This window comes from Pogoniulus pusillus, chromosome 5, assembly GCF_015220805.1.
Source record: "Pogoniulus pusillus isolate bPogPus1 chromosome 5, bPogPus1.pri, whole genome shotgun sequence".
Taxonomy (NCBI): domain Eukaryota; kingdom Metazoa; phylum Chordata; class Aves; order Piciformes; family Lybiidae; genus Pogoniulus; species Pogoniulus pusillus.
This window is the reverse complement of record NC_087268.1, coordinates 6,359,026-6,386,511: the sequence shown is the minus strand read 5'-3', so window position 1 is coordinate 6,386,511 and position 27,486 is coordinate 6,359,026. Positions and strand designations below refer to the sequence as shown.

Below are 27,486 nucleotides of genomic sequence, written 5' to 3'. Positions count from 1 at the left end.
CTGGATGATGTTGGAGGTCTCTTCCAACCTGGTTGATTCTATGACTCTAAAATGAGGAGATGAAACTCCGTTTGCACACAAACAGGCAAACACTAGATTACATATGGTCCAGGAAGTGATTGTATAAAGATGCTGATCATTTCATTTGCATATAAAATAATAACAATGAGAATGGAAGCTAAATTATTCCGTATATATGGAAGCCCTGGGTGCTCAGGACTGGATATTTATTATTCTCCTGTCATATAAAGCAATTCAGTCTGCAGCTGCATTTCTCTTTCACAAATCCATTTCAATCAAGAGTACTGAAACATCATTAGCAAGCCCAATGATTTATATCCACCAATAAAGTGCTGATACAAGCTTCTATTCCTGCTGCTAATAAATTCTCTGCATAGCTCTGGTTGGTCTCTCTAGGGATCTCCCATTATTCTAATGGCTACAGGTTTCCAACTCTATCATCAGATTTTTTGAGCCTGAAAATCCGAGGTAGTAGGGTCCAAAACCTGTGGGGGTCATGGGAAAGAAAGGACACAAGCCCAGAACATGTACTCAGTTTTTACCCAGGTAACTGCAAGGGAAGTAGCACCTTAAAACTTCCTGTGATCAGACCTTTTCCCTCTTTCTGAAATTGCCTACTGTCCTGTCTCTATTTCCTATTTCAGTGGGCTTGTCTACAGAGCCTTGCCTCTCCCTCTCTATGTTTCCCTGACTCCTGTTTGGTTTATTACCTTAATGGCCACCCTGCCCAGTTAATTTACATCTGTTCCAGCCTCTCTTCTGCAAAAATCAGGCAGCTCTGAAAACCCATGCTAGGTGTTGTCTCCTGTTCAGCACAACATCTACCAGCAGAGTTCTGGATGGTCACCTACAAGCTCATCACAGCATCACCCCATCAGTGCTCTCCTATGAGAGAACTGTGGAACGCTTTGGGTTAGAAGGGACCTTTGGAGGTCACCTAGTCCAACCCCCCTGCAATATGCAGGGATATACTGTGTTCAGTTCTGGGCCCCCCAGTTTAAGAGGGACATTGAGATGCTTGAGCGTGTCCAGAGAAGGGCAACGAGGCTGGTGAGAGACCTTGAGCACAGCCCTACGAGGAGAGGCTGAGGGAGCTGGGATTGGTTAGCCTGGAGAAGAGGAGGCTCAGGGGAGACCTTATTGCTGTCTACAACTACCTGAGGGGAGGTTGTAGCCAGGAGGAGGTTGCTCTCTTCTCTCAGGTGGCCAGCACCAGAACAAGAGGACACAGCCTCAGGCTGCGCCAGGGGAAATTTAGGCTGGAGGTGAGGAGAAAGTTCTTCACTGAGAGAGTCATTGGACACTGGAATGGGCTGCCCGGGGAGGTGGTGGAGTCGCCGTCCCTGGAGCTGTTCAAGGCAGGATTGGACGTGGCACTTGGTGCCATGGTCTAGCCTTGAGCTCTGTGGTAAAGGGTTGGACTTGATGATCTATGAGGTCTCTTCCAACCTTGGTGATACTGTGATACTGTGATATTTAAGTAGATCAGATTACTTAGAGCCCCATCCCACCTGATGTTGAATGTTTCCAGGGATGAAACTTCTACTACCTCTCTGTATGCATAAGCTGTTCCACAGTATTTCAAGGCCTGTGAGTGCATTTCTGCATCCTTTTCCAGGTGGGCTCTAATCAAGGAAGGCTCAAGGAGTGTTAGAAGTGGTGATGCATTTTCAGACTAATTTCCCAAGTTGATGTTTCTGTAAGTGCTTTAGCAGTTCTATGTAATTTTATCTGTCAAGTTCATGTAATATTTGGTTTTCCTGTGGCTCTTTCATCTTTTAAACAAAAAAAAAAATTATTTCCTCAGAATATTTGAGGATAGAATTAATGTTCTAAGTTATCTGGCAGCCAAGAAACAATTGAGTTTTGGCAGAAGATTATATTTTAAAAAAAAAACAAAGGTACAAAACCTAAGAATCCAAATCCACCTTTGTAAGCAGGCCATGTTTAAAAGAGCTTTAACAAAAAGATTTATCACAATCCTCTCTTAGAATGCTGCAAATTTTGTATAAATAAAAAGAATCAGACAACAAAAGTATCAAAAAATTATTCTTTTAAAAATGAAGACTCTCCAATTTATCTCATGTGTGCCAAAAATGACAGCTAAAATCACTACTAATGTAAGAAACGTAACACATTCACTTCCTTTTCTGGCAGCTCTCATGCATTTAGCTCTCTGTGAAGTCAGAAGGAGGCAAAGCACTTCCATGAGGCCAGCAAACCTGAAGCCACACCTTCTTTCCAAAATGCCATCTCACACAGCTGATGGAGGATGTTGTGTCTTAGTCCCATTACCATTATCTACCAGCAAAGAACCTGGAGACTTGCACCAGCTGCCACAACTCCCACATCCCATCCTCTGCAGATTGTCTGCACCATTACACTGCTGCACCTTTGCACATCTTACACTCAGCTGCTCAGAACCCCATTCAACCTCATCTAGAATGCTGAAGCTCAGAAAGTTCTCCCGTTTCTCAAGTCCCTGTAGATCCCTCCAGCACACTGAGTGCACCACTCAGCTGGGTGGCATCCACAAGGTTGCTGAGGGATCCTCCATCCCATGGCCATGCTGTGGTGGGGTTGAGAAAATATGCCCCCAAATAAAAGTTAACAGAGCAGCTCTGATGGCTTGGAAGTAAGATAAAGTTACCTCTTACAGCAAGCTAAACTTACAAGCATATACACAATATATACTTACAATTCTTTATGTTATTTACAAATTAGGACAGAAACCCAATCCTCCCCCCATGGACAAAGAAAGCCCAGGAGGGGCCAATACCACCTTCTTCTCCCTGACTAGGTAGACAAACAGTAAGGTCTCACTTGTTATCAGGAAAAGGTTAGTACACAGTGTGGAAGAGTCAGAGACAAATGAGCAGGGAAGGAGTGAGGGCAGGAAGCACCAGGAAATGGCAGCAAGGTGCTGCCCATGCTGTGCTAAGCCCACAGACCCCCAAGCCCCAAGGACACCGAGCCATGCCCAGATCTCACATCTGGCCTGGCAGCACCCGTTCCCACGGAGGGTGACTCCCCTGGCCCCTGCCCCACTGCAAGCAGCCCCATGGTGGTGCAGCCAGGACAGATAGCTCCAGGCTTTACCCACAGACATGGTCCCACACACAAAGCCCTGTGACCCTGGCCTCCAGCCTTCCACCCTGTGGCTGCAGCGGGCTGCTCTCTCTGCTCCCAGCCACCCCACCATGCACCCCACTGCAGCCCCACAAATGTCTCCTCCAGCCCACAGGTGCTGCCTGCCCTAATGGGGACCTGCCCCACTGGGCTGAGACACCAGGGAAAGAGCCTCACATGACAGCCACTCACCTGCCCCTAGCCAGTGCTCAAACACTCATCAAATCCTTTAGGCTGCAAAAACCCTTTCACACCATCAAGCGCAACCCCTAAACCAGTGCTGCCAGTTTGCTACCAGACCATGTCTCTCCGCACCACATCACCATCTTCCCCAGAAACTTCTCACAGGCTCAGTCTGCAATCCACCTAACCCTGCACCTTTGATGTGCTGTGAAGGAAGAAGGTCAAGATTGGTGCTGGCACTCATACTTGAGCATGACATGAGTGACTTGTGCATTCTGCTGTCCGAGTTTTCATCATACGCTCAAGCATGTGCAAAAATTCAGTGCCTGTGCTGACAGGAGGAAAATGCTCATGTGTAGAATAGCTGGGAGGAGTTTTTTACAACAAAACCCTTTTGTGTTTGTTAGTATATGGAATGCTGAGTGTGTTACACCACTGGTGAATTACTGAGTCATTCCCAATTTTTTGTCCAACACATTATAGCTTTTTGCCACAAAGCATAACTCTCATTTTAGCCATTTGCTAGAACTGGACCAAAGCGTGATGAAAAGTACAGATATAATAAAACTATTGTGCTTGTGGGAGGAGAGGAGGTAACCCCAAGACAAATCCCCAACCCAAAACCCAAACCAGCATTTTAAAATGTATATTGGTGTAAAACAAAAGCTGGGAAGCCCATTACGAGAGGATTTAACTCAGGTTTATGATAACAGTTTAAGTCTAACACACAATTCATGTTTACAGAGCACAAATAAAACCCTCTGTAATAAGTTATGACCTTGTGCCTATTGACAGAAGTGAAAAAAATTAGGACTGAAGTGAAATCAGCTGGCTGTTACTCAGCCTCCATTGCCCAGTTGAATCAGTAAAAGTGTTAGAATAAATCCTGTGACTTTTTTTCCATCTCTTTGAGTTTGATTTTCAGTTGGAAAAAAAAAGGCACCTGAGAATGTTCTTAAATGCTCTTAGTGCCTGCTGTCAAAGGAGTTTTCTGCTGTGGAAAAAGAGAGCAAGCCCTGTCTCAAACTGTACTTTTGCCAGAAATTCTGTCCTGATTAGGCTGCCTTGGAGCACTTTCTTGGGTGGGTGCCATACTGAAGTTATTGGACTGCAGCCATGTGTGCAACACTCTTAAAATAAAGCCTATTCCCTTAATTTGCAACTCAACATAAAACTTAGGTTAAGTCTATTGGTACCACTGAAGGGGGAGGCTAACATACATGTGTATGCAATTACTTTCAGGATATTGCAATGAGTACATATATGTTCCCACAGAAGCTGCTCTGAATTTAAATACTAATGCTTCTTGGGTACACATTTTGCCCTTGTCTGGTTTCTTCATTCATAAATTTATTCCATATTCAGATCTTCCCATGGTACTAATGAAAATGTTGGATAATCCATACATTTGAGTCAGCACCTTCTAAACAAACTAGACTGGCCTCTCCAGCCCACACAATCCTACCCCGCAACAGGAACTCAGCAAAGCACTTTGGTAAATGTTTATATCCAAGTATGCTAGGCTAAACCCATCATTTTTGACAAAACTTTGAGCCCAAATATTTTCAAATGAGGCCTGTGGAAGAATGCCTTCACTAGCATCATTTATCGTGACTCACACAACAAGAGGGAAAATGTTTCTCTCCTCACACGGGCAAAACGTTGTGAGCATTTTTCATCCAGTTTCACAGATCCATCAAGGAGGATGAAACAAGATGGGCTGCACAAGATTTCTGCTCTATGGAATGCTATACATAGACACTTTTTTGGACCTCACATTATCCTACAAGGTTCCCTGCCAGATGTAGGGCTACCTACATCTGGTCTCTTCTGCCAGGCAACCAACAGAACAAGGGGACACAGTCTCGAGTTGTGCCGGGGGAAGTACAGGCTGGGTGTTAAGAGGAAGTTCTTCCCAGAGAGAGTGATTGGCATTGGAATGGGCTGCCCAGGGAGGTGGAGGAGTTGCTGTGCCTGGAGGTGTTCAAGAAAAGCCTGGATGAGGCACTTAGTGCCATGGTCTAGATGACTGGCTAGGGCTGGGTGCTAGGTTGGACTGGATGATCTTGGAGGTCTCTTCCAACCTGGTTGATTCTATGATTCTACATGACATGCAGAAGGAGAAAGGCACAGAAGGAAGTGTGTATCCAGAACAAAACCAGGTAATACCATTCTCTTTCCTCTGGTCTCCCCTCAGACCTAGATCTATCATGGGCACTCGCAGAATATCCACGCACACAAGCACAAATCACTGTGCTCAGGGTAAGATTCTTCATGTGGAGAGCTAAGTGATTTATGGTTCTTTAGTTGTCAGAGGTGCCAATCCTCCATTTTGAATTACATCTGCTAATTGGGTTTTTTGTACCTTGCAAAATCACAGCGAGATTGGTTATTCCACAAGTGACTTGAGGTATATGAAACAGAGATGAGCCTATTTTTTTAACACCAAAGATGTATTTAGTACTCCACAATTAACACCCAAATGCTAATCACTAATTTTCAGATAAAATTAACTATGGCTCATTGGGAAAATGTATGCATTCTGTGGAATATATAATGATATCCATTCTAAAGCAATCAGTGCTCATATTTACATACTGAAAAATAGATGCTGGAAGTATGACCCACTTGGTAACAAGGAACAGTTTTGATTTTGAAGAAGATTCCTTACACTGTAGCACCTGAACATTAAATTCCAAGAGGAGTATCAACACACTGGTTGAAATAATATCAAATTACTTCTCCTTTTTTACCTTTTCTGTTCTCTGTTTTCTCCCAGACCACAGAGTACTGATGATGTGAATAATTTTGTTCAGCAGCTGGGTGAACTTTGCAAACAGCTCTCTGCAGTGAGCACTGAGAAGGGGGTTCAGTAGTAGCAGTTGGAGTTTAAAGCAGATCAGCTTCACATAAAAAGTACAAACGACATGGGAGAGCATGAGTCATTCTCCTTAATCTGCACCAAGATGCTGAGTTCAAACCAGGAAAAAGTCACCTCTTCCTTGAATGTAGATGATAGTGTAAAATGATCCAGTTGTCACCTTATTTAACTTTAACATCTGTGGCCTTTGTAACTTCACTTTGAACAGATCACTTGGGAGAGAAAAACCCAAGCATGCCTTGACTGTATGTGGAATCACAGATGCTTCAGACAAAGGATGGATGAGCCCCCTTGAGAAAGGCCAGAGAGAACACTCAGCACAACTAAAACCAGATTTTATCACTTCTGATTCCCTTAGATATAAAGCACAACTTGTGTTAGCATTTAGAAGGAGGCTATTTTATAAGGTTTTGAAGATTTGCAGGATTTTTGCAAAACTGAGTGGCACCCTCTACACTGAATCTAACCCTCTGGAAACCGGTAATGACTGCTACCCACAGTGCTTTTAAAATCTGCTTCACTGCTGATTGCTGGAAATGGTGAAATGTATGGTGAAATATGGAGTTTCAGGCTAATACCATGCCCTTGGTTACAACAGAGGAGACTTCCACTCCCTACATTCCATTGTACCTCTCTTTTACTGATCTTGATATTAAAACTTACCTTCAAATGTCACCTGTAGATCAGATGGCCTCTTTAAAACATTTCCAGACCAGGTCAGGAGATACACCAGGCATCCTGAAGGTGTTTCTTGAAACAACCTGGTATCATCTCACTAGTATTAGGGTAACACTGCAAATAGACAAATGTCTACAGGTTGATATCCAGGCTATGGAAAAGATTTTGAGCACTTAGCATAAGACATTAACCGAAACAGAATTCTAACCTTCACATTCTCTTTTATAGATCAAATCTCCAGTGGCACCAGACCATTGTATAAGCTCTCAATGCAAAGATTGTCTGGGTCATTCTGGTTTCCAGTGTAATTTATGGCAGGCCTTTAGCTCTACCATACAGCTACCAGCTGTGGCATCCAAGGAGCCATTCATCCAGTGAGATTCGCTGAAATACTGCACACTCCAACATTTCCCCTTTCTCTTATGTACTAGATAAAAGAGTATGGACCAGAATCCAGTTGTAAGCCTTTCCCAACTAGGGAAGTATCTGTTTCTACAGGCAGCTTAGTTCTGAAATGAGTTCCATTAGTTTCTGTTACTCGCAGAAATTCTGGGTATTTCTGCCTTCTTGACCTCATTTGATTATTGTAAATGTCATTTTGCTTAAGGAACCAAATCTTCTGACATCAGCCCTGTCAAACTTCTCTCTTCATTTGTCAGAGACTTGATATCTCTGTGAGTGGAAATCCCCATTGACTGCTGAGCCATCACCAATATTTGGACAGCTGTTCTTCACTTTACTCTTTGGAGAGAAAAATTGCCAACATTTCTGAGGGTGACAGGAAGCTAATAAAGGACACCAAGTCCTTCCTCTTGTTGCACACCCATTTGTATGGGCAACTTCTTCTGCACTACCATAGGAATGTCTACCTCATACTTTGGTATAAGTATATAAACCAAATCTGAACAGTACTGACCGTGTTGACCAACTTCTTTTGAGCAACTCATCCCCCAGGGATTTAAACAATGCAAAGTTACCCTTAAGTGCAAAGACAGTCAGAATCAGGGCCATATTTTTCAGCTGATGACACTAGTATTAATCAAGCAGTAAGTTGTTAGAGCTTTGCAGAATATAACCAAAGAATATATTTTAAAACAATAAAATTGATTTATACCTTCACCAGCACATAGTGCTGCTCACAGCAGGGTGCTCTTACCATTTGCTTTCAGTTCCTGCCATGTTTCAGTGCTATTTAGTGCCACTCCACTTAAGGGTCATCTGCTATTTCCATAACTAATCTCATTTTTCAAAGGTGCATAGCTCATCTACTTTAATTCCCAGTGGGGACTGGAAGCAGCTTGCTAGTGATCAGCTTTGGTATGATATTTTTTTTCCTCCTCCTATCTGTACAAAATGGCTTACTCAGTCAATCCACTTACTACCTCTTAGAGAAAAGGTATTTACTCCCTGATCCAGCAGTGTCTGTATGGTGTTAGGCCTGTAGTCCTTATGGGAAAAACTTGTATGTTCCTTACTCAATACAAGACCTTAAGGTTAGTTTGGCCTGAGAAACTGGGATTTTTCTTTTAATAAGAAACAAACCATAGCCTTAACACTGCAACTTCATATGTATAGAGTGCAGACACAGACTACTTAGGGAGCCAGAGCCTGAAATTGCAAAGTATGAAGTAATTTCCCTAAAAATTAGTGTTCACACTTTTGCCACTGCTTTGCCTTTGTGTTTTATTAATATACTCTTAAGCAATCGATCTCATTTAGCGGGGAATTAATATGGTTACGTAATTTAATAGATCAATTTGTTAATAATCATGGGAGAAGATGAAAATATAGCCTTTCCCTTCACATAAATAACAGGAAGTTTGGACACAATTATTGTGCCAAAGGCGAGGAAGTGTATGCCAAGTACCCAATTAACTTACATCAGCGCAGTCTGATATTAGTCACTGTAGATGCATCTCTTCCGACTCAAGAACTGGCCTTGGCAATCAAAGCGCTCTGATGGTAGAAGTCCAACTGAGTACAGCAGCTGAACTGTTGAGGACACAGCCTCAAGCTACGCCAGGGGAAATTTAGGCTTGAGGTGAGGAGAAAGTTCTTCACTGAGAGAGTCATTGGACACTGGAATGGGCTGCCCGGGGAGGTGGTGGAGTCGCCGTCCCTGGGGCTGTTCAAGGCAGGATTGGACGTGGCACTTGGTGCCATGGTCTAGCCTTGAGCTCTGTGGTAAAGGGTTGGACTTGATGCTCTGTGAGGTCTCTTCTAACCTTGGTGATACTGTGAATTAAAAAACCCGACGTTGCTGTTCTCTTACAGTCATCATCGGCGCCTGTTGAAGACTTACTCCTCTGTGACACCATCATTTTTGCCCCCAACACAGCCAGGTATGAAGAGTTTGTTCTAGCAAACTCCTAGTCGACTGTTCCCCGTATGTCCCCAAACTACCCAGATAGTTCCTTAGACGTCTCCTTCACCGGTTTTCCCAAAAGCTAAGATACATTTCTCACAGTTGTTTAGAGGAATGAGAAAGGCGCCGGGAGCACAGTCACACACGGCTGCGTGGCTGGAGCACTACCCGAGCGACAGCTACCGCAGTGCTATAGAACACTGTCAAGCTGCATTCGTTCGTTCAGGAGAGGCTGCGGAGACAAAAGTCACATTGTCGAACACGCATATAGATATTAATGAAATAACGTTGTATTTGGGCACATTGTGCTCTTTCCATTGCTACAGAGAAACGCTAAGAAGCAGACGCCTCTGAAAGTCAGAAGTACCCCTAGCCAGCGTTTCTCAGACAAGCACTTGAAGCGAACAGGGATCCCGCCTAGCCCCGGGGTGCTCGTTCCTGGAAGCCTTCTGAGGACGAAGGATAAAGCACTAGAGGACAACAGAGGCCAGTAAGAGAGCAAACTCTACTTTCCGTAGCGACCTGACCCTGCGGTGGGGCAAAGGCGGGCGCGGAGGACGCGATTCAGGGGGCGTCGTGGGCGCCGGCGGCAGGCCGCGGGGCGGCGCTCCACTATGCTTGCCCTGCGGCGCGCCGGGCCGGGCTGAGTCGGATAGCGCCGGGAGCCCCTCGGGCGGTGCAGGCAGGCGGGGCCATCTCCGCCCCTCTTGCCGCGCCGTAGCCGCCGGAGGCAAGCAGAGCCCGCCAGTGTGTGCGTCTCCGTTGCTGCCCGCGTTTCCCGCCCAGCCCACCGAGGCACGGCTGAGCGAGCCTTTGCACTCCCACACCACCCAGGCGACGAGACCCAGCCATGGGTAAGCGAATCGGACCGAGGGGGAGCTCCAGCTCCGGAGCCTCTGGGGTAGGGCAAGAACGAGGGCAGGTGTGGGCCAGCCCCGCGGGTAACAGCTGCCCCAGCCTCTTCTTGTGCGGCGAGATGTGGTGCAGCAGCCTGTTGAGCGTCCCGGCGGAGCGGGCCGGGGGCGGCCGCTTCTCCTTCCCCCTTGCTCCGCTGTAGCCGGGCCGCTGCCACAGAAACTTAGCGAGAGTGGGGGGCTGTTGGCCGCAGGGTGAGCCGGCGAGGCAGCGGGACCTCGCCATCTGCAGAACGCTCCCTTCCTCTGAATGATTATTAATACTAGAGAGCCCCGGAGGTGTAGCCTCTTGGAGGCGGTTATACACAGCTGACCCAAAGTGTGTCTACCCCGGTCCCGCAGAGGCCGAGGAAGCAGTGCGGTCGGGGGCCGACGCCGGAGGCAGGGACGGTCGTTGGGGTCTGGCCGGGCCGGAGTGCCTGGAGCGTGGCGGCCTCTGGTCTCCCCGCCGGGCTTGGTGCCGGTGTTGGGTGGCGATTCGACCTCACCTCAGCTTTTCCTCGGGATAAACCGGAGTGGAGGGTCCAACTTAGCTTCTCTGAGACACATGCAAGTCCTCTTGGGATGTAGTTCAGTGTTGTCCGGTGTTGAAGTATGGTTCTGGAGAGGAGGAATGGCCTCGGGGGCAGGGAGGAGGGTGGACGTGCCTCTTCAGGGTAGAAAGTGTTAAGAACGCCCCTGTAAAAGACATAATGAGTTTCGGTGTGAGCCGTAGGGAATCCTGTGGGCCACTGGAATAACCTGATGTACTTTTCCCTCTTGTATCTTGGGATCTGCACGGTGGACGGGATTAGGCGTCGATGGAAGTTGTCGGCTTCTGTTCTCAAACTTACGGGGATGGTAGCCTTGCGTGAGTGTTTTAACGTGAGCAAAAGCGGGGCCCTGGCAAGGGAAGGGTCCGTCGTGCACATGGGTCACTTGGCAGTCGACACACGCGCATTCAGTGCTCACATCTTTTACCATGAGCTGCTTCCGTCGAGCTTTCCTTTCAACCAACAGTAAACCCAAATGAATTAAGCAATAATGAGAGGTAGGAGGTTTGGAGGAAAAAAGAAAAAGAAAAGAGATAGAAAATTGCATCTGTATCTTTGGTCTGTTTTGCCAGTGGCATATTGCTGCTTAGAGGCTGCAGCTGCTAAAGCAGAGTTATCAGTTAATATGCACATACTGATGCTGGCACTGTCTCTGATTTTAATTAAGGAAGAAAAAAAAACCCAGAATTAATTACTCAGCCAAAGCCAAAGGAAGCTGACAGAATTCCTATGGTTGCTACTTTGTTAAATTAATTCGCATCACCTAATTCCTTAATTTCTAAATGCTTATTAACTGGTTTGTTCCCTAGCTTAGTGAAGAACAGACTCATGTAGTATTAGTCATTTTGCTAAGCTTTTTTGAAGTTTCTAACACGTCTTTCAATGCATGTTAAAGTACGAATGCCTACTACCTCTGCAGCTCTGAAGGATGAAACAAACCAGCACCATTTTTTTGCATATATATTCTGATACTTACTTTTTAGACTGTGCTTTCTGTATGTAAACTTTTTATATTAAAAGAGACCATAAAGTGGAAAACTCTCCCATGTCTGTGTCTTAGTATCTTCCTCTTAATGTAGACTTCTGCTTTACTGCTGTGGATTGCTGTCAAATGCATCTGGGAATGGAGATGGAAAGGGAGAATGTTTTCCAAGTGTCTTATTAAGGGATGCATTTCTTTAGATTACAACATCATATTGAGGGAGGAAATAAATTTTATTACATAGTACCTGCAAAATTGTTCTCAAGTACTTTTGCTGCTATGTCTGTGAAATTGTTTTTTCTTCAGTAGATGGAGTTGCTAGTGGTTTGAAATCAAAAAGTTGTTTGAAATATTTGTGGCTGATTCATCTTGAGGAGAGCAAATATTTGTTTTAGCCCTAAAATCTTAGAAAAACACTAGAGCTTGTCTTGCAAGTTGCAAGTCTGCAACAGTGTGTGAAACCTAGGGTCAACACCTATATAGAATGTCTTATCCTAAATATCCTAGCTGCGTGAAGGGGACAGCAGAAAACACCTCTTGAACGTTTTGCTAATAATGATGATAATAGCAGAAAACTCCAGGCTCTGTGAATGACTTTGTTTAGAAAGGTTATTGAATGATCAAGCTGTGCCTTGGCATGGACAGTCAGGAGAGGGGACTTCTAGTACAAATTTCAGATGAAATACTTCAAAAAGCATTCACAAAAAGAAGTCTTTGTCAGCTAGCAATCCAGTTCCTCATGAATACGGTGTTTTGTTTGTGCCATTGCATAACTGCTGCCTTGGCTTTGGGTAGGCTGAGGCTGATGTGACCATCTCACCAGGACTTGTTTGGAGCCTCGGCACTCTATCAAGCTTCCTGATCCAATGGCAAGGACACATTTGACTGGTTCTCATTGGAACCATTTGAATTGTCCTTGCTTGCACAAAACTTGTGTAGGACTGGCTTACTGAGGCTTGTTATTGTTTCTTTCTGGAGGTGCTGGGAGCCCAGCACAGTCACTGATGTGCATTGTGCTTTGCTTCCTTCAGCACTTCTGAAAGCTGGTTATATGCTCAACACCAGTGAGAGAGTTTGTATTGACTGGGGGGATCGTCAGTAATAACCAGTGCAGAGCTTCGTGCGTCTCACGTGAGAAGACATCTTACATTGTGGCACACGCTCTCCTGAAAGCAGTCTCTTGTCTAGGAGATAGGGAGGGGACTGTTAATTTAAAAATTAAAAACAAAAAGAAGTGAAAGGTTTTTGTTCTTTAAAGTTTAAAAAGCCTGATATTATGTCACTTCTTAGCAAATGTGTGTTTTTGTAATTCTACACCTTTTCTTCTTTTTATTCCTCAAACTGTTGCTTTCAAATAAGACAAAATAATTTCAGTTAAGAAAAAATGATTGGAGCAGACTGGGTACATGTATTATGTTTTGGTTGGTTGTTTTTTAGAAAGTTAGATACCCAAGAGAACAGCGTACACAAGCAGGAGACAAAAAGATGTCCATCTTCATGTGGGTTTACATCCTGTCTCTGCAGACCTTGTGCAGGAGCTGCTTGCTGCCTTGTGGAGCCTGCAAGCCTAGGAGTTTCCAGGGGCATCACACTGTGCTGTGCTGCTGTTCTGGGGCTATATTTTCATGCCTTCCGCAGCCCACCCAAGCTCCCCAATCAGTACTTGCTGAAGCTCTTTCACAGTATCACAGTATCATCAGGGTTGGAAGAGACCTCACTGATCATCAAGTCCAACCCTTTACCACAGAGCTCAAGGCTAGACCATGGCACCAAGTGCCACGTCCAACCTTGCCTTGAACAGCCCCAGGGACAGCGACTCCACCACCTCCCCGGGCAGCCCATTCCAGCCCTTTCCTGCATCCCAGAGCAAACCATCCATTCCCCACAGGCAGTAACCTCAGAAGTTCCACCTTAGGGGTTTCTGCCACCCATAGATACAGGGGGTGCTTTTATGTGAGATGTGTGTAAAATAGGTTAAAATATTGCTTAAACCAGACTTTTTACTTATGAACACCTGGGGGCAAATCCTAAAATAGTATCAGTCCCTTTTCTTTCTATTTAGTTGTATACTTTGTTCAGGCAGGAGCCAGAGTCTTTTGTGTGTCACAGTAATAGTAAAATCTAATTAGTGTCAGTCATTAAGGGTGGCTGGATTTCAGTTGCCAAGTGGTATAGTCCATATTCTGTTAAATCTTGCACATCTTAAATGTATTTAACCCTATGCCTATTAAAAACAAAACAAAGTTTATTTTCTCTTAAACCCTGTGAAGTATAAAAATTCATACTGCTGCCCTTCATCTGTCACTACAGCACCTGTAGAAAGTACTTAATTTTGCCTTCTCACTGTAATCCTGTCTGAGAAGGCAGCGAAGGAGAAAATATTGTAAAGTTCTGATATTTCCCAGTATCCTAAAACTGGGAAAATACAATTTTGACCTCTCATTGCCTTTATAAATATGTGGTTCAATAGTAAAGGAATCCTGCTATCCCATGTGTGAATTATGTTATGTCTGATAGATCTTGAAATGTTACATTTCAGAAAAACACACTGGATTCTAGAGTACAGAATCATGGAATCATAGAATCAACCAGGTTGGAAGAGACCTCCAAGATCATCCAATCCAACCCAGCACCCAGCCCTAGCCAGTCAACCAGACCAGGCACTAAGTGCCTCATCCAGTCTTTTCTTGAACACCTCCAGGGATGATGACTCCACCACCTCCCTGAGAGGGCTGAACTATGACAAGGCCTAATTATGTCTCTTTTTCAGAGTATTTCTAGAATTTCTTAAGCCAGTTGAAATCTACAGGTCATACTAAAATTTTAAAGGACTGTAACTATTTTGCTCAAGCCAGGTGTCTTATTTCTTCGAGTTGACTTCTATGTGTTTTTATTCCAGCAGTCATCATGTGGCAGGCATTGATTTTTTTAATGCAACTTTTGTTTTTTCTGTAGCCTTTGTTTTCTAAGATTAGTGTTATCTATCTTACAGCTGTGGCTTTGGGCTGGAAGGGGTGTTTAAAGATCATCTAATCTTAACTCCCCTGCCATGTGCAAGGACATATTTTCACTTGCTGAAGGCCCTGTCCAGCCTGACCTTGAACACTTCCAAGGATGGAGCATATGCAGCTTCTCTGAGCAATACTTAATAATGATCTAAAGTAATTACTCTAAAAAAAATAAGTCCAACATCCTTTTCAGGATAAGGTTTTCAAGATAAGCCTCCTTCTTGGTATATATTTTGTTCCTGGTGCAGCAGCATTGTGTCATCTCTGAGTGGGTGCACGTTCCTGTAGCAAAGGTTTTGTTTTCTTTGAGATATGCATCTGGCACAGCCAGAATTGTTGCACGTGTTGTACGTGCACAGATGTGATTTGGACATAAATGCATTGCTCTTTCTTGAAGAGCCAAAGTGACATTTCCAGTGAAATTTCACTGGGTTACAGTGTTTGCAGAGGGAATTGCTGTGGGTTGCTACATTACCACAGTCCCCACAATGACTATTCTTCTCATTGGAACTCTTGGATGTCTCTTTTTGATCTTCCCTATGTGCATGCCAGCTGTGTGTGCCCTTCATCCCTCCTCAGACACACGCAGGCCTGGTTCTTATGAGTGTGTTCCCTGCGCCTACCTTGGTTGCACATCACCTTGCTCCTCTGTGCAGCTCCTTGTGCTGTCCTTGCTGGGGGACTGAGAGCTTGCACATAGCTGTGGGAACCACTTCCCTGTGAGCTGGTCAGGTTCCCCTGCACAATATGTGAACTCTTTACACAATCACAGTGTTAATGCTGCAGAGGGATATATGCTTTTGCTCACAGTGTACTTTTAACATAAGTGCTTTTTGTCCTGGACTCGAGTTCAGGCTCGTTCCAGATGAAGCACATGGCATCTCACTAAGGTGTTGTTCAGGTGGGGTGTATGGTGACATATTTGGGAAATTGTTCTCCAGGGTTTCCGTGTGCTTGTGGCTGGGTTGGTTTGAACTATCCTTGGAAATGAAAATCCTTTCCATTCTCTTGGCTGTTTGGGTACAAGTGACTCTGGATTGATTTGTGGTGAGCAACTGTGAGGAAAAATAATTCAGTCTCCATGTGAGACATCAAGGATGGTTATATTAAAGTAATGGATAACATCTGAGCCTGCAGTGCTCTCTACAGATGCACAAGCTTGTGCTGTGAAGGTTACTGGGTCAATACCTACAAGGGGCAAAGGTAAAGACAGAGCTATGGTGGCTCTTGGTTATCACATCATTCTTGTGACCTGGTTTCTTCCAGGTTGTAAGTGATGGCAGCCTGTTGTGGCCTGTAGGAGGGTAACTCAGCATGGCACTACTGAGGGAGGAATTCATGTCTTCTGGTTCTTTCCCAACTGTTCTTCTGTAGGCAGGTGTGAATCCACTGGCTGGGGTGCCACAGTGGCTGTACCTGTCAAAGTGCCCTCTCACCTGACTCCCGTAAACACAGAGAGCAGCCTGGAAAGATTTGGCCATGCAGTGTAATAAATGGGTAGCATTGTATGTACCATTTAGCTCTCAGCTGTTTGTTGCTTTCTATTGCTGCTCTATCTTGGTGCTTTGGCAATCTCCCTCTCCGTAATTATTTGTCTCTTGAGTTTTAAGTCTCAAAAGCTTGCATATGGTTGCGGCTTGAGAAACATTTACAAGCAATGCAGAGAACGATGAGAATTCAAGATCTTTTATTCTCCATTTTTTTTGGAGCTGTTCCACTAGCAGCAATTTCAAAATGTGAATGGAGCTTATGTTTCATTAATAGAAAGATGTGCCTGATGCAGAGCTATTGCATAATACAAACCTCAGTGCTTTGCTGCACTGTCAGTTTTGTGTGTGTTTGTTTCTTACTTTGGTCCTTGAGCGCATGTGGTACTTGAAATTTTTGCCTAGAGTTTATATGTACAGAAAACAACCTTCAGGAATGTGTTTGTACTTCATGCCTGGGTTGTTGTTGTTTGTTTGAGGGTTTTTTTTTGTTAGTAATGTCTGTGTTGAAGAATGTTGAAAAGGACTGTGGTTCAAACATAGCTGGGACCTGGGCCATGAAGAGTAGCGGACTTCCTGGAGTTGTGAACTGAGCTGAAGTATCCAACGTAAGATACAGCCTTTATAATTTTATGTTGATTTTATAAACTATTTTTTAAAGAGCAATCATTGCATATTGCAGCCTAAAACTCTGAATACATTCCTTCAGTGCCAATGAAAATATAATAATTGCCCCAGTCTAAATGGGAGAGTGGGGTTACGCTGAAGTCAGTCAGGGAAGAATTTGCTCTGTTAGTGGCTCAGGAGTAACGAAGTAGCTGGTTTGTGGACTGGCAGGCAGAAAGGACACCTTGTGTTAATAGTGCAACTGATCTAAAGGGCCAAAAAGCAGAGTAAATGGTGAGAGTCCAGCCAGGGAAGGATTACTGCACTGGTTTTCTTAATATTGGAAGCATTTATTTGGGCTTACTGATGGTTTTGCTGAGCTGAAGCCAGGGAGCCTGCCCCTAATGTCTAACCAAGGAAGAATCTGTCTCCCGTGTGCTGCCACCAAGACACAAATGAGTGTGACTTTCTTGTGTCCCAGGCCTCTTCTTAGTCTATGGTTTTGTCAGTGTGTGTGCTAGAAAATTCATTGAGGCTTTTAAGTCCTAGTGCTAAGTGTTCATCACTGAAGCTGCTGGTTTAAGGTGACTGTTGGTTGCCCTGCAGTCTCCTCGCTATGCTCTTTGCTAGCCTGCTTGAGAGCACGGCTATGGTTGTGCCTCAATATCTCTTCAAGATAGGTTTCCCAATGACTTTTCTTTCTTTTTATTTTAAACTCTTTGGGTTTATGTGCTTTGCTTTCTGATAGGACACAGGTATGTTGTGACGTAAGGGTGTGTTTTCATCTACTCAAGATGTTTTTTTAAACCTAAAATTTCAGGTCATAGAGTAGAATCATAGAATCAAACAGGTTGGAAGAGACCTCCAAGATCACCCAGTCCAACCTATCACCCAATCCTATACAGTCAACTAAACGATGGCACTAAATGCCTCATCCACTCTTTTCTTGAACATCTCCAGGGACAGCGACTCCACCACCTCCCTGGGCAGCCCATTCAATGCCAATCACTCTCTCTGGGAAGAACTTCCTCTTAACATCCAGCCTATACCTCCCCTGGCACAAATTGAGACTGTGTCCCCTTGTTCTGTTGCTGGTTGCCTGGGAGAAGAGACCATCTCTCACCTGGCTGCAGCCTACCTTCAGGTAGTTGTAGACAGCAGTGAGGTCCCCCCTGAGCCTCCTCTTCTCCAGGTCCTGAGCGTGGGCCATGCTGACAAACACTGTGCAAGTCTGAATTAGTGCAGAGCTCTGGATCTTCATAACTTTTTGCTGTCTTCTGTACTAATTTATTTGTTGATTGTTTTCTGTATTTTTTTTTTTTTAAGGAATAGCTTTTGGAAGGTTTTAAATGATTGCTGTTTGTGTGTAGACTTACACATTTGTTACCAGAATTGTGTTGACATAAATGTCATGCAGTTGCCCGAACAAAAGTATGAAATGAGTTGTTTTTGTTAGGCACAGAGCTGAAAATAAATTTGCCACATGGAGCTTCCCTTGTGGGATATTAAATGGTTTTCTTAAGCTGCTTAGGCATGCATTAAAAAAAAAAGTCAGGAGTAAAGGGAGATGACTGGTGGGAGTATTTGGAGCTGAGAACTTTTGGTGCGAGCACAGGGATCTGTTGCAGCACATCTGTCAAGAGCTTATGACTTGCAAGGTGTAATGAACAATAACTTTGTGCAACATCTGCTTAGGCTCACTGGCACAAAAGCCTCGAAATCTCTGAGATATTCATCACACCATGTCAGGGGAATGTAGCAGAATCTCGTGTATCATCTATTGCTGTCTGCTTCCCAGCCAGTGAAGTTATTAGTTACTAAAACTGATCACTGCTTCACTGAGCCAGAGTTTTACATAACCAAATACAAGGAATGCAATGCAGAAGAGACCTTGCTACGTGTAGCTGATGTAGCTGTGTTAGTAATTACTTCTCTCATGCAGCATATACCTTCACTTCATAGATGTTACTTCCATTTGTTGTTGAAATTAAAGTGGTGCTTCGTTGTGCTTGATAATTGTCTGACGGAAACCTCCCTGTTTCACATAATGTCTTGAAACTTAAAGAAATAATGATGTGGAATGAAAAATGGTCAGTTAAGCAATTTTGCTTTTTAGAGCTTGTAATTTTTAGTCTTTCTGTTTAAATTATTTTCAGATGCTTCAGAAATACCTGTTTGCTCCTCAGACTTGAGCTATGAGACACCTATACCAGACACTTCAACTGCCTCGTGACTTTTTTGAGTTTTTGCATCATATCTGCCACTAATATGTTTGCAAATCTTGTGTTTGAGAAGTTATAATCTAGCACATGTTAAATTCCCTTTATTCTTCAATGTAAACCTCAGGGAGGCAGGAAAGAACCAAGGAGAAGTAAAAAACCTCTTGAAAATGCGCATTTAATGTAGCTGTGGCAGACTGAAGGGAAGTATTTGGGGAGTGGGTGGAACAGCAGCAGAACACAAATGAGGTAGCAGCATGAGTCAAGGCTCAAATGATTTTAGTCTTAAATAGTCTGCAGATTTCATTAAAATTAATTTGTTCTCCTGTAAAACTTTATTTCTGGATTTTCTTAGGTTTCCCCTGGCCATTTTCCCCATTGTGGTCAGCTCCCCAGCATGACTCATCATGGTGTGGACTCTTTCTGTCATCCTTGGGGAGTGAAAAGTGCTGGATCTCATGGTCAACCCTTGTCTTTCCTATCTTCTGAGCTGTTATCCACCAGGTTTAGTGTGCAGCAGGTGTGTGTGGGTAGACAGCACCCTACCCTACATATTCCTATTGGCACTTGATCCTCTGTTGAAAGTTTTCACTGTGAGATGGTGGCCGAGAGCACTTGCTTCTTTTGAATGCATGGTGGAGGCATTTGAATGTGTGGTAGACAAGAGTAACCATGACACCATCTGATGATGCACTGGGCACATATAGGTGTGTTTTCCGTGGCTGCCTGTGATAACTGCTGACTTTATCTGTTTCACAGTTAAGTGATATACACTTCCTAGAACATACAAAACATGTCCTAGCTGCTGTTAAAACCTGATGTATAAATGTCCTAGTTACTGTACACTCAATCTTTTTTCTCTTCTCATAAGAATATACAGAGAAAAACTTCAGGAAAGTACCAGTGTAGTTACCGTCAGCCATAGCTGCTACTTCCCATTACAAAATCCATTTAGTTGATGGAGCTATTCTGTTTCATGTTTGATTAGTTGGTCTTAGATAGCATTGCTCTCTTTTGTATCTGGAGGTACTTGCTAATTGGTCAGTATGCTGGCCGTAGGATGCCAGTCTATTGTCTGGAGTTTGCCTGTCCTCTCAGAGAATTGGCGATATTCTTCATTTGCAGCACAGCTGAGTGAAGGATGAGAATGTAAACAATACCTAAGGTCCTGTAAAAAACCAAAACAAACCCAAAGAAAACCTCCTCCCCCCCCCCCCCCCCCCCCCCCCCACGATGAACAAAAATGCCACCACCAAAATACAAAGAAACAAAATAAACCCTGCCAGCTACTTGGAAAGATGGGAGTCTCTCTTCATTAGTTACTCCTTTGGTATGCTAAATAGATCTCTGTGCAGGACTCCTGAGGAGAGTCTTATATGGACTACCTAAGAGGACACACAATGGGAGTGGTTATCCAGCCAAAACATGAGTTCTCAAAGTATTCCTTTTTCTTTCCTGTAGTACAAGGCAGGTTTATGGATTCAGAAAATGCTATCATGCTTGCTTAAGTTCTCATCTTCTGTCATCCTTCTTAAAATATTCCATCCTTAGCTCTTTGGTTTTTAGAGAAGAGGATGGTAAGATCAGTAGGAGGGAAACATGCCTTTTTCTTTCCATATGCATTTGCAAGCGTGACTGCTGTGCCCACTTCCCACATGGTCAGTAGTCTGTCTTCTTCTGCATGTGTGAAACGTCCCTTATGTCAGCTCCTGTACCTTGTAAATAAAGTGTTTTCTATTGCTTTACTCAGAAAATATGCCAAGCTTTTCTTTGCATATGCTTCATTGCCTCAACTCTTAAGCTTTGCATTTGCATCTGGTTACTAGATCTCGAAGGAGAGAGATTTTTTTTACCCTTATCCGAGTTTAAGCACAGGAGAGAAATAATAGAATTATAAAGTGATTTGGGTTGGAAGTGACCTTGAAGATCATCTAGTTCCAGCCCCTACACTACAGCCGTGGATGCCTTCCACTAGATAAGTTGTTGAAATCCTGACATTGGAGCACGTTCAAGGAGGGGGCATCTACAACTTTTCTGAGTAATCTATTTCAGTGTCTTGGTATTCTGACAGTAAAGAATCCCCTCCTTTGACCTGATGGCAAAGCTTCTTTTGATGCAGCCCAGTTTTCTCGGCTGTGAGTGCACATTGCTGGCTTATGCCCAGCTTTTCATCCACCACTACCTCCAGCTCCTTCTCTACAGGGTAGCTCTCAGTCCATTCATCACCAAGCCTGTATCCATGTTTGTGATTACCCTGACACAGGACTTTACACTTGGCCTTGTTGAACTCCCACTTACTTGACATTTTAGTAGCATTTGCTTGTGCCATGTGAAATCAACATCACAGCAGTACTCAAAACTGAATTGATCCAGAGCTGCTACAAGTGGTCCCAGAGATACTCAGGCTTTTGCTCTTGAGCATTCAGATGACTTCCAGAGCCATGAGTGGATTTCCATCAGGAACCTTCATTCTTTGGTGGCAGGCAAGGCTGGAGGTATGACTTGTAAAGCCTTCAGGCTTGGCAGCCGCTATGTGTCCCCTTTGTCCTGAAGGGGACAGCTGTAACTCTGGTGACAGCCTACATCCCAGGCCTCCTGCAGCACTCGGGATGTACTATGCCAGTGCTTCCTGCTAGGAGATACTGGCATTTAATTTAAAATCCTTCCCCTAGGTCGTCATGACTTTAAGGAGCTTTTTCACTTATTATCTCAGAAATCACTTTTCTTCCTTGAGCATGACCTGCCAAGACAGCTGTTTCTCTTAAGCACTAGAAGTTAATGATATAAAGCATGAAGCCTGAGAGGACAGCAGGATTAGAGCACTTCTTGGCTGTGTACTCACTGCCAGCATCCCTTATGTGGGAGACCAGCATGGTGAAAAGGAGGCTTTTGTGACTTCAGAATAAAGTATAAGTGTGGCTTGGGCATCTTTCCTCAGGGGGGTTTGAAAACGGTGTTTCTATAGCCTTTCTGGGCCTAGTGTTAAACAAGGCAGGCTTCTTTTTTTTCTATTTATTTTTTTCCCTATTTTGTGTATAGAATAGACTGGGTGCAACAGAAAAGGCTTTTTGCAGATGTAAAAGCAATATTGCATAAAAGGATCGTGTTTGTGTGTAATGTAGACATACACTTTATTGATAATAAGCCCACTGGAATAGTTGACTTTGCATCTGAGGACAATCACAGTGCCTCTGTATGCAGGATGGCAAAAACTGCTCAGTGTGGATGTCTGGTGGTGTTCTGTCTGGGTTGTATAGTTTCTTTCCTATGAAGGTTCATATACTTACCTGAACTTCAAATAACCTGAAATTGGCTATTGACTGTCTCTCTCGTGCACTAGCATGCAGACTTTAGTTTCCAGCTGTGCTTGGGAGCTCTATCTCCTGCTGTCTCTCTTCATGAAGCTGTGTGTGGGACTACCTGTAGCATGCATAGTAGGAATTGACACAAAGAAGTACCTTCTCGTATATTAGCCCAGCAGCTGTGTTCCTGTGGGGACACATGGAAGAGGCATGTTAGCAGCGACAGCAAGCTTCATCACTGTCTTTTGTTTCCCTCACAGTTGTGGTGACCCTGGATGTGAGACAAGGAATGTGTGTGCTGGAGATATTTAAGGGAAGTTGCAGCTCTGCATGCTAATTAATTCAAGTCATGGTACTTGCAGGGTAAAACTATAGTAGCTTCCTGCCTTCCAAGTAGTTGCTGTGGTTCTGATAGGAACCCTTTTGGCTTATGCCAAGAGAATCATAGAATCCTAGAATGTCAGGGGCTGGAAGGGACCTCAAAAGATCATCTGGTCCAGCCCCACTGCCAGAGCAGGATCACCTAGAGCAGATCACACTGGTTCACATCCAGATGGTTCTTGAATATCTCCAGAGAGGGAGACCCCACAACCTCCCTGGGCAGCTGGTTCCAGTGCTCTGTCACCCCCCCCAGTGAAAAAAACTCTTTCTCAGCCTTCCTATGCCTCAACTTCCACCCATTGCCCGTTGTCCTGTCATTGGGCATCACTGAGAAGAACCTGGCTTCATCCTCCTGGCACTCACCCCTTACATATTTACAAACATTAATGAGGTCACCCCTTAGTCGCCTCCTCTCCAAGCTAAAAAGCCCCAGCTCCATCAGTCTTCTTCATAAGGAAGATGTTCAACTTCCTTAATAATTTTTGTGGTTCTGTGCTGGACTCTTCCAGGAGGCTTCCCAGGTGCACAGCTCTACATTTGCCCCTGTTGAACTTCATTAAATTTCTCCCTGGCCAGCTCTCCAGCCTGTCTAAGTCTCTCTGTATGGCAGCACAACTTTCCAGTGTGTCAGCCACTCCACCCAGCTTGGTGTCATCACCAAATTTGCTGACAGTGCAATCCATGCTAAATCTTTGCCTCTCCTTCCATGCCGTTCATTGCCCTGCCACTCCATCAGCTTGTTAAGGTCTGCTGGGGTAGTATCTGTTTTGATGAGACCCCTTAATCTTTGTAGAGAATACAAGGACTTGGCTAACATGTACTGCAGACCTTGGTGGGGCTCTATGCAGTGCCTACTGGAGAGCTTGTTGGTGGTCTCTCGTTAGACCATCTCCAGAAAGCCAGGACTGTGGCAGCAGAAGGTAACTTTATTATGTGCTTGACTCTACTGAATACTGTTTTTCTCTTGGGCATTTGAAGTACTTGGTTAACGAAATTGGTCTGCTTGGAGCTACTTGCATTCAATTTTAAGTCTTTTGGGCTTCAAGTGCATTGCTTTTCTATGTGCAGGAAATTCAGGAAGAAGCAAAAGTACAACGGTTTTGATCTCAAACTGTAGAAGCTCTGCCAGTTTGAGGGCTTGCAATCCCTTGCTTATGGTATTCTTTGATGTGAGCTAGATGTTGTGCCTGTTTTTTCTTTGTGTAGGCAACACCATTTATAAGTATTTTCAAGCCATCTTTGTGGGGACAGTAAACCATGAACATCATTTTTCATTAACAAAATGTGAGGTAAGGCTTTTTTGAAGAGAAGTGTCTTGCATCAGGTTGTCTTGCCATCACAACTGAGCAGTATTAATTTCAAGATCTCTCATACAACAGATGTGCTGCTTTTTTTTCATGGTGTTTTTTAGACAGGATCTACTAGGAGCTGCTGAAATGATTTCTCAATTTCTTCTCTGGTATAATGTCTGGATGTCTTGATGCCCTTGTATTGTTCTGCTGTGCCACATGCATGCCTGACCTCTGGTGATGGAGTCAGTATTCTCTTTTTTTTTCACTGTTACTCACTTTTACAGTGTTTAAGAAATTGATGTTGGCAGAAAAACACACAATATGATTTTTTTTCTTTTAAACTTTTCCAGGTAACTTATAAAATATGGACCTTCCTCTTATAAGAAATTGAAATGACTTTTGTGGACAAATGTTTGAAATGCACTTTGTGTATGCTGCCTCTTTTTTTCTTTTTCTCAATTTCTGGAAGAATTCTATCTGCTGCTAAATGAAACCAGTCCTTAGTCTGAAGTCTTGTGTTGGACATCACTTCAGCTTGGAAGTGATTGGAAAGCAAAGCAAATGTATGAGTTGTACAGAGGCTGTGTTTTGGGCTGTGTTGATTTTCCCTGTTCTTTCCTCTGTTGTTGGAAAGCCCAAGGAAGTAGAGGTGAGTAAATTTTTTTTGGTTGTTTTTTTTTGTTCTGTAAACATTGATAATCTCTAAACTTCACAGTTCCTTCTCCCTTTTTAAGAATGACATTTTTGCAAGATACCATTATCCTGTGCTACTTGGAACACTGCTTTGGTGAGAAAGTTTTTTAGCTTAGAGAATAATAGACTGAGGGGGGGAACTTGCCAATGCTTGTAATACTTCAAGGGTGGGTGTCAGGAGGATGGGGTCAGTCTTTTTTCAGTGGTGCCCAGTGACAGGACAAGAAGTAATGGGCACAAGATTGAACAAAGGAAGTTCCATCTAAACATGAGGAAGAACTTTACTTTGAGGGTAGTGGAGCACTGGACCAGGCTGTCCAGAGAGTGATGGAATCTGCATCTCTGGAGTCATTCAAAACTTGCCTGGATGCCTTCCTTTGCAGCCTGCTCTAGGTGAACATTCTCTTGCAGGGGGATGAACTAAATGATGTCCAGGGGTCCCTTCCAAACCATATTGTTCATCCTTTGAAGAATAACAGGGGTCCCTTCCTACCCCTATTCTTCATCCTTTGGAGAACTGCATGCATGTATTTCTCAAGCACCACAAAATCTTTGGTCGTAGTACCTGCTGCTATCCAGCCATTTTCTGTTGTAGTCCTTGAACACTGAAAAAGAATCACAAGACTTGGTGTTATTTTGAAGGCTTTCCATTAATGTTTTTGAACCAGGACTTATATTTTGATATATAAGTTTTGATGAACTCAGTGACAGTATTGGAAGAGACAACGTAAGTACAGCTAGCATTTCTCTCTTCCTTCATGACACTCACTTTCCTCTTGCTTTGGGGTAAAAAAAGACTAAGCATGTTCCATGCTACCTACCTCTGTGTTTTATGCTCTTCTCTTTTGTATAGGGTTTACTGTTGCAGGTCTATAGGAAAGTGCAAACCCTGAGCCTACAAAACATATGAGAGATCTGTGTTTTAAGGAGGCATATCTTCCTGGAAACTGGAAACAAAAGGAGGATAATTTTTGTTAGATCATACCTATTTAGATAGACTTGGAGGAAAATTGTTGTCCCATAATGTAGGAATGATAACTTGTAAATTCTCAGAATGTTCTGTGCACCTTCCTTGATCTTTTCCCTGTAGTGAAACAAGATCTGGCTATAAATTTATTGTCTGTGTTTGAGCAACGTAATGTATGTATTTGATACTTGAATGCATTCCCTCTCCAGTCACTTAAGAGGTTCCATCAGTTGTTATGTCTTTATTACAAATGTTTAATTTAAAAGCCATAAATTTGAGGGTGGGGGTATGGAGATTTTTCAGAGTAATGTCGTTAAGGAAATGTTGCATATCTGACGTAAGTGTCATATTTTTTTCACTCTGCAAGCTCTGCATTTTTCAGACAAACTTTTGTCATAACAGAGCAGTTAGGAAGCAGTGGTTAGTGGGTCAGACAGGCCCAGGGGGCTAAATTGGGGTTTGCTCAGGCACATGTTAGTGCTTTTTAATCAACACTGAATTCTGCGTGCAACACTCCCTTCCTTCCCCAAAGCCATAACAAAATAAAGGAGGGTATTCAATTGGGTCACGCACAGCATCTGCCCTTTACTAAAATGGTCAGGGAGTTACCACTGCAAGGGAAGAGAAGCTGCCTATAGCTACTGCTGGAGCAGCATTCTGCCACTGTAGTTTTGGTGGTTTGGTACAAGCAGCTGTGGATGAAAGTCTGCACATAGTCCTCAAACTCCTTTTAGAAGGAGGAAGGGAATTTCTTTTTATGCAGCGGTTCTATAAAATTTCAAAATTCTAATAAAATTGGAAGTGTAATTAATTTACAGGGCTGTGAAATAATTGCATAGATTTCTTTTCACCTTGTCCAGCTTCTGTAGGTGTTAGACTACTTCACATTAAGGAATTGGGTTTTTTTTTGTAAGTCTTGTTGGTGCCACCTGTTCAGTTTCTACTAAATGAAATTAATGTGCCAATAAAAATGCTGGAGGCTTTTTTATATCTTTACTTATATATTCTCTGCTGTAGGCTATCTGTAGTGGGGCTGCCCTGAGAAGTTTCAGCATGCCATGATGTAGGCCTTTTTTTGACAAGAGGCTTCAATGCAGGCATCTGTTATTTGAAGGTTTTATATTCAGTTGAACTGCTTCCAATTAATTGGAGTTTATTAAACTCATCACCCAGAGCAAGCTGATTTAGTGCTGTATTTAAAGTTCAACGTTAACTATTATTTACTGGGTATCTATTGGTGAGGAACCAAAGAGCAAAATGGTAATTTTGTTTTTTAAAGTTCTGAAGCAATTAACTTTGCTACTTTTAATGAGAAGGAATCAGAGGATCTAGAGAGCCAAGTGATTGTTGCCTTAATGTTGGAAAAAAAGGAGAGTTAACTTGGGTTTGCCTTGTTTTGAGTGGGGAGCTTGAAATAAAAGCATGCATTATTTTCAGAAGATTGTTTTCTATAAAATTTTACATTAGTGGATGACTTCCAAATGCAAATACTTCTAAAAGTCATGAAGGTTCCTCTGAGGTGGATAACTCATCTCCAGAGACGTAGGACTTGTTGTCTTCTCACAGTACTCGGTATTCACCTCTCCTTTCTCTGTTATACGGCAAGTTGCAGAGAGATAGGAGGTGTGAATGAAGATACAAACTTCCTATTTGAAAAAAAAAAAAGACTAAAATGTGGAACCAAATGCACTATTATTTCAATAATTAATTCTCAGAGATGTGTGGCACATCCTCTTTACTATGAAATGTCGCAGTTCAAAAAAGCACTAATGTGTGTGTATCCTAGCCACGTTGACAAGCAGCCTCATGAGCTCAAGAGGCAATACTTGGTGTGCTTAGCTGTAG

At 43.5% G+C, this 27,486-nt stretch overlaps 1 protein-coding gene and 1 long non-coding RNA gene across 2 annotated transcripts in view; one reads left to right on the top strand and one right to left on the bottom strand.

Annotated features, from left to right (window-relative positions):
• LOC135175244 (uncharacterized) overlaps positions 1-8,983 on the bottom strand; it is a 28,425-nt gene extending 19,442 nt beyond the window's left edge. Inside the window, exons 1-2 of the long non-coding RNA XR_010302301.1 lie at positions 8,773-8,983; positions 6,878-7,006 (exon numbers count right to left, since the gene is read on the bottom strand). This is a non-coding gene — a long non-coding RNA (uncharacterized LOC135175244). The remainder of the gene's footprint in view (positions 1-6,877; positions 7,007-8,772) is intronic.
• Positions 8,984-9,926: 943 nt separating this feature from the next.
• Positions 9,927-27,486, top strand: part of GPM6B (glycoprotein M6B) — a 116,339-nt gene continuing 98,779 nt past the window's right edge. The window contains exon 1 of the mRNA XM_064143095.1: positions 9,927-10,111. Within this exon, the coding sequence (XP_063999165.1) occupies positions 10,108-10,111 (4 nt within the window). The 5' untranslated portion in view covers positions 9,927-10,107. The remainder of the gene's footprint in view (positions 10,112-27,486) is intronic.